The 7,698-nt window shown below is 35.5% G+C and overlaps 1 protein-coding gene across 1 annotated transcript; it reads left to right on the forward strand.

Moving 5' to 3' along the window:
• The first annotated feature begins 393 nt into the window (after positions 1-393).
• On the forward strand, positions 394-5,954 carry LOC133323085 (solute carrier organic anion transporter family member 74D-like). Its single transcript, XM_061532046.1, is given in 8 exon segments — positions 394-563; positions 647-876; positions 1,002-1,334; positions 1,398-1,860; positions 4,726-4,932; positions 5,006-5,153; positions 5,224-5,735; positions 5,798-5,954. Coding segments are annotated over 8 exon segments (2,220 nt in total).
• Positions 5,955-7,698: the final 1,744 nt, after the last annotated feature.

Here is a 7,698-nt window from a genome sequence, read left to right on the forward strand (position 1 = left end):
AGTTGGCACATATCGTCTTGTTTCTTTTTTTGGACACAGGATGCTGAGGTTCCAATCATTGGGCATGCATTCATCTAGCCAAATTGTGCTAATCAGCTGGTGCATGCTCCTGACCAGCATCTGGTCACCAGTCTTGAATAGTTCAGTTAACAGTTTTTCTTGGAAAGAGAATTGATAAATCCGATAAGAATATTACTCTCTCTTAAAGATCCAAACGTAAAAAAAAAAATTAAGAAAGTAAATCAATGTATTAAAAGTTCATTCCGTTGGTGGACGTTTAGATTAAACAATAGCCGCGTTAAACTTCCGCCAATGCGATATCACCAAAAGTAAACAGACGGGACGGAACAGGAAAAAAATAAATATTAATATTGGAAAATTAAACGAAACACGATGGCCAAAATCGACGAAAACACAAAAAATGATCGGGAATCAACTAAAACTCTGTTGAATAAACAAAAATCCGTTGATCCTCAGGAGGTGAGGCGTATCTTAAATGAAATGCCTTTAACTGAGGATACAACATGCGGTGTTGGTTGTTTTAAAGGTGGATTTTTACAAAAGTAAATATTTGTGTTATTGTTATATGGGAATTGTTTTATATTAATAATTTTGTGTATATGTGTGTGTGTGTTCGTATTTTTAGATTTGCAAATCAAACGGCATATGTGATTATTTATGGCCTCGTCGGTTGTGTCTTTGCCATGACCAATTCCTATTTTCATGGTACAATTTCGACACTGGAGAAACGTTTCAAAATTCCCTCTCGCAACACCGGCATGATTATGATTGGCAATGATTTGAGTCAGGTGTTGTGTTCGGCAGTGTTGGGTTACTACGCTGGCAAAAAACATCGACCTCGGTGGATGGGATTCGGCAAGTTAATATTATTTATATATGTATTAAAATATTGTTTTTATATGTCGGGAATTAAAAAAGTCATACCCTGAATTAGTTCTGATTAATTATCTTATATAAATTTGTTTATTTCCATCTCCCAGGTCTCCTAACGCTGATCGTGTTCTGTATGCTCACCGTGACTCCTCATTTTATTTATGGACCGGGAGAGGATGCTTTAAGTCTCACCAAGGAATATGGTGCCGTATCCGATATTAATATTTCAGTGCAGGATTTAGAAGAACAACGGCAAAAAATCCTTTGTCGTACAGATGGCACCGGTGTGGAATGTGATGTGCGAGAGGGTAGTCTACTGCCACAAATATTATTATTTATTGCACAATTTGTGGCTGGTGTAGGAGGTTCTCTGTACTATTCCTTGGGTGTTTCTTATATGGATGACAACACCGAAAAGTCCAAGGCACCGGCTATGTTGAGTAAGAGAAAAAATATTATTTACAAACAAGAACACTTTTCCGAATTCCATTTTCCATTCATAGGTATTTCCTACTTCTTCGGTTTGTTGGGTCCCTCATTGGGTTATACATTGGCCTCGCTGTGTTTACGAGTCTATATTGCTCCCCACCTAACACCGATTATTACCATTCGTGATTCACGTTGGTTGGGCGCCTGGTGGATGGGTTGGCTAATAACTGCTGGTCTCATCTTCACTTTTGGATTATGTATGTTTATGTTCCCCAAGGAGCTGCCATTGACAGCGGCACGCCGCAAGGCACAAAGTCTACTCGACAAAGAACAAAATATGGGTGTCTCTCTGGAGCAGATACAACGTAAAACATCATTTAAGGATATGCTCAAGACCTTCCACACATTCTTTAAGAGTAAAATTATTCTCTGCAATATTTTATCGAACACTTTCTATTTCTTCGGTTATACCCCGTATTGGATATTTACCGCTAAATACATTGAAATTCAATATCGACAATCGGCTGCTACGTCAAGGTAAGTGAGAAATGTTGTTTTTATTGGTGATCAATGATTTTGCGCTAATGTTATTTGTATTTTTTTTTAAATCGATAAGAGACAACAACAGCCAAAAAGAAAGAACAATATCATTTAATAGTTAACAAGTGTTTTAATGTTATTGGCACTTGTAGATAAAATCATCCACAGGGAAATTAATTAATTGCCAGCTATTGTTTAAGTTTAAATTCATTGATAAATTACAGTACACATTTCCCTGCCGATCTAACTTTAGATGCAGTGAATTGCCTGAATTCTTTGTTTTGTAATGGCATTTATTATCCGATTAGGATGAAATTTGACACAAGTCACTTATTTTGCCCAAGGACGAACCCTATTGAAATTGAAAAAAATCGGTTCAGATTTTAATATAGCTCCCATATATAGTTTCGTCCGTTTTAAGGTAAATGGGGCACCACAGTCTCTATATATCTTTCGATTTGCACGAAATTTTGCATAGTGTACTGAATTGAGTCTACAATGACGTGTGCCAAGTTTCGAGAAAATCGGGTCAGATTTAGACATAGCTCCTATTTATATTGTCGTCCGATTTAAGGTAAATGAGGCACCAATGTCCCTATATATCTTTGGATTTGCACGAAATTTGACATATGATGCTGAATTAGGTCCAGGATGACGTCTGTTAAGTTTCAAGAAAATTAGTTCAGATTGAGATATAGCTCCCATACATAGTTTCGTTCGATTTTATATAAATGGTGCAAAAATGTCCCTATATATTTGCACGAAATTTGGCATGAGGTACTGAACTGAGCCTAGAGTGAAGTCTGCCAAGTTTTGTGAAAATCGGTTCAGATTTAGATATAGCTCCCATATATATTTTCGTCCGATTTAAGGTAAATGAGGCAACAATGTCCCTATATATCTTTGGATTTGCACGAAATTTGACATATGATGCTGAATTAGGTCCAGAATGACGTGTGTTAAGTTTCGTGAAAATCGCTTCAGATTTAGATATAGCTCCCATATATATTTTCGTCCGATTTTATATAAATGGTGCAAAAACAGTCCCTATACATATTTCGATTTGCACGAAATTTGGCATAAGGTACTGAAGTGAGCCTAGAGTGAAGTCTGCCAAGTTTCGTGAAAATCGGTTCAGATTTAGATATAGCTCCCATATATAGTTTCGTCCGATTTAATGTAAATGGTGCACCAAAATCCCTATATATCTTCCGATTTGCAGGAAATTTGGCACAGCGCAATGAATTAGGAATAGAATGATGTGTGTTAAGTTTCCTGAAAATCGGTTCAGATTTAGATATAGCTCCCATATATATTTTTGTCCGATTTTATGTAAATGGTGCACCAAAGTCCCTATATATCTTTCGATTTGATGAGTGGTAGGTTTCGTGAAAATCGGTTTAGATTTAGATATAGCTCACATATATATTTTCGTCCGATTTTATGTAAATGGTGCACCTATGTCCCTATATATCCTTCGATTTCCACGAAATTTGGCATAAGGTACTGAATTAAGCATAGAGTGAACTCTTCCAAATTTCATGAAAATCGGGTCAGATTAAGATATAGCTCCCATATATATTTTCGTCCGATTTAAGGTAAATGAGGCACAAATGTCCCTATATATCTTTGGATTTGCACGAAATTTGACATATGATGCTGAATTAGGTCCAGAATTACGTGTGTTAAGTTTCGAGAAAATTGGTTCAGATTTAGATATAGCTCCCATATATATTTTCGTTCGATTTAATTTACACCTAATATTCAATGGGTGTCTGATTGAGATTAAATTTTGAACAGTGCAGCATACTAACTAGCGTGTGTGAAGTTTGCTTTAAATCGATTTAAAAAATTTAGCATAGGTTGCAGAATGAAATGTGTAGGGATTGATGTGAGTCGGTTTAGATATAGATAAATATCACATATTTAAGTTCGTTCAATACATATTTAGAATATACCCAAAGTGGTGAAGGGTATCCTATAGTGGGCCTAGCCAGACTTTACTACTATCCTTTTTATACCCTCCACCATGGTATGGAGGGTATATTAATTTTTATACCCTTCACCATAGTATGGAGGGTATATTAATTTTGTCATTCCGTTTGTAACTCATCGAAATATTCATTTCAGACCCTATAGAGTATATATAAGACGATCTAGCCATGTCCGTCCGTCCGTTCGTCCGTCCGCCTGTCTGTCCGTCTGTTGTAATCACGCTACTTTTGAAAGAATTGAGATAGGGTGCTGACATTTTGCATAGGTTTGTCTTTTGTTTGCAGGCAGGTCAAGTTCGAAGATGGGATATATTGGTTCACGTTTAGGTATAGCTCCCATATAACAGTACCCCCCAATTTTCGGTATTTTGAGGTTCTTGAGCGCGTTTTTCAGCTGAATACGCTGAAATTTGGTACATTGGGTTCTTATTGGGTATTAAATGTATCCACAACAAATTATAAATATAGGTCCACTTTTTCTTGTAGCCCCCATATAACGGTACCTCCTAATTTTCAGTATTTTAGGGGTTATTATCGTATTTTTCCACCGAATTGGTTGTAATTTAGTATTTTGAGTTCTTAATAGGTACCAAATATCTCCATAAAAAATTATAAATATAGGTCAATTTTTTGGGATATCCCCCATAGAAGGGCACCCCTAATTTTCGGTATTTTGAGGTCCTTGAGCGCGATTTTCAACCGAATTCGCTGAAATTTGGTATATTGGGTTCATATTGGGTACCAAATATCGCTACTAAAAATTATAAATATCTGTCCTTTATTTCATTTCAAATACCTGTCAGTATACCTGTATACCGCCTTTCACTTGTTTTATATTAATTTCTATATACTTGTTATTATTTTCCAGCATGGTTACTGGCACCGTGGCTCTGGTCTTTTCGGCTATTGGTGTTTTACTTTCCGGTGTTATCATATCAAAATTTAAACCAAAAGCACGTTATCTGGCCGCTTGGAACATTTTGGTGGATATTGTTACATTGACTGGCATGATTGCCTATGTGTTTACTGGCTGTGCGGCAAATGATAATTCTCTAATAAATAATGCCAGTGATAGGTAATAGTAACCACAAAAAAATTAACCATAATTTATAAATTAAATTAAAAAGTTGTATACATTTCTTTAGCAGTATTTTGAATTCAACATTAAGTTGTAATGGCATTTGCCACTGTGATTATGTGCGCTATACGCCAGTATGTGGTGAGGATATGAGGACATATATTTCACCATGTCATGCCGGATGCAAGGGAGAACATATGGATGCTAATGGTGTTAAGGCAAGGGGAAATATATATTTTTAACATTCTTTTTTTTTTAAAAACTATTTTTATTTGTTCACAAATTTAGAGTTACTATGATTGTTCGTGCATACCCACCACTACGAATCAAACATTAAATAAAAATCCTTTATTTGAACCACTAACATTGACGGATCTCAACAGTTCTTCCATGAATGGAACAAATGTGAGTTAAATGTTTGTTCAATTGATTTCGAAAAAAATTATGTTTAATGGTTACCTCTTCGATTTTCAGCTATCCCTCGGTGTTGGAGGTCAGGCCATGGCTGGTGCCTGTCCCGTCAATTGTTATAATCAATTTATAACATTCTTGGTGGTTATGTGTACCATTAAATTCTTTGCTGCCACCGGTAGAGCAGCCAATATGTTAATTACAATGCGTTCAGTACCGCCCGAGGATAAATCCGCCATTATGGGTTTCGGCATGATGTTCATTTCGTTGGTGTGCTTTGTACCCGCACCCATTTTATTCGGTTGGATATTTGATAAATATTGTTTAGTATGGGGTAAAACATGTACCAATAAGGGCAATTGTTGGCTGTATGATTCCGAAAGTTTGAGGTAAGTTAGAATGTAAAAATTTGGTAATTCAAATTTTAAAATTCTAAATTTCGATCTTCCAGAATAACACTAAATACTGTAGCTGCCATTTTTATTTGCATAAGTACCCTGTTTAATGGTGGTGTTTGGTATCATGTCAAAAATCTTAAAGTATTTGATGATGAAGATGAAAACGGCACCGAAATGAAACCTATTCCTACAAATGGTGATGAAAAATAGTAGAAAAGAACAAATATTCTCGAAATTATGGCATCCATACATACTCTTATTCTATGGATATTATTTATTCGTATATATTGAAAACGAATTTATTTTCTTAAATTCTTAGAAGAAAAAATAAAAAAAAATAATAATAAAATTTTTGATGAAGAATATAATGAGTATATGTGTGAGGTCTAAGATGAATATTTCGAGGTGTTGCAACCGTATTAACATAAAGACCCCCTTATGGTAGATGATATGAAACAAGTGATCATATATTGATGCAGCTGAAAAGAATCTAATGTAAAAAAGTGTCATTTCTTTAAATCTTTGTTATACCCTTCACCGCACTGTGGTACAGGGTATTATGTCTTTGTGCATATGTTTGTAACAGGCAAAAGGAATCGAGATAGACCCATGGTTCCTTTTGAGAATATAGAGAACATAGAATCACATTCTGAGTCGATTTATGCATGTCCGTCTGTCCGTGCTAGCGTACTGAATTAAGTCTAGAATGATGTGTGCTAAATTTCGGGAAAATCGGTTCAGATTTAGATATATATCCCATATATAGTTTCGCCCGATTTTAGGTAAATGGTGCACCAAAGTCCCTGAAAATCATTAGATTTGCACGAATTTTGGCATAGCGTAATGAATTAAGTCTAGAATGATGTGTGCTAATTTTCGGGAAAATCGGTTCAGATTTAGATATAGCTCCCATATATACATAGTTTCGCCCGATTTTAAGTAAATTGTGCACCAAAGTCCCTGAAAATCATTAGATTTGCACGAATTTTGGCATAGCGTAATGAATTAAGTGTAGAATGACGTGTGATAAGTTTCGTGCAAATCAGTTCAGATTTAGATATAGCTCCCATATATAGCTTCCCCCGATTTTAAGTAAATGTTCCATCAAAGTTCCTGCAAGTCTTTTGATTTGCACGAATTTTGGTGTAGCGTACTGAATTAAGTGTGGAATGATGTGTGTTAAGTTTCGTGAAAATCGGTTCAGATTTAGATATGGCTCCCATATATAGTTTCGTCCGATTTTAAGTAAATGGTGGACCAAAGTCCCTGAAAATCATTAGATTTGCACGAATTTTGTCATTCAATTTGCACGAATTAAGTCTAGAAAGATGTGCGCTAAGTTTCGTGGAAATCGGTTCAGATTTGGATATAGGTCCCATATATAGTTTCTCCCGATTTTAGGTAAATGGTGCACCAAGGACCCTATATATTTAAATCTGCTCGCATGAAATTAAATTTATCATAGGTTGCAGAATAACATGAGTATGTTCCTTCTAAGGAACTTTGACATACAATTGTAAGGATACATAGGCTCAATTCAGTACGTTATGCCAAATTTCGTGCAAATCGAAAGATATATAGCGACTTTGGTGCACCATTTACATGAAATCGGACGAAAATATATATGGGAGCTATATCTAAATCTGGACCGATTTTCTCGAAACTTGGCAGACATCATTCTAGGCTCAATTCAGTACGTTATGCCAAATTTCGTGCAAATCGAAAGATATATAGCGACTTTGGTGCACCATTTACATGAAATCGGACGAAACTATATATGGGAGCTATATCTAAATCTGGACCGATTTTCACGAAACTTGATACACATCATTCTAGACCTAAATGATTAGGCTGTACCAAATTTCGTGCAAATCGAAAGATATATAGGGACCATTTACATTAAATCGGTTAAATATATATTTGGGAGCTATATCTAAATCTGAACCGATTTTTC

Source organism: Musca vetustissima, unplaced genomic scaffold (assembly GCF_032173495.1).
Source record: "Musca vetustissima isolate MV318-11 ecotype Yass unplaced genomic scaffold, APGP_CSIRO_Mvet_v1 utg58267, whole genome shotgun sequence".
In the NCBI taxonomy this organism is placed as follows: domain Eukaryota; kingdom Metazoa; phylum Arthropoda; class Insecta; order Diptera; family Muscidae; genus Musca; species Musca vetustissima.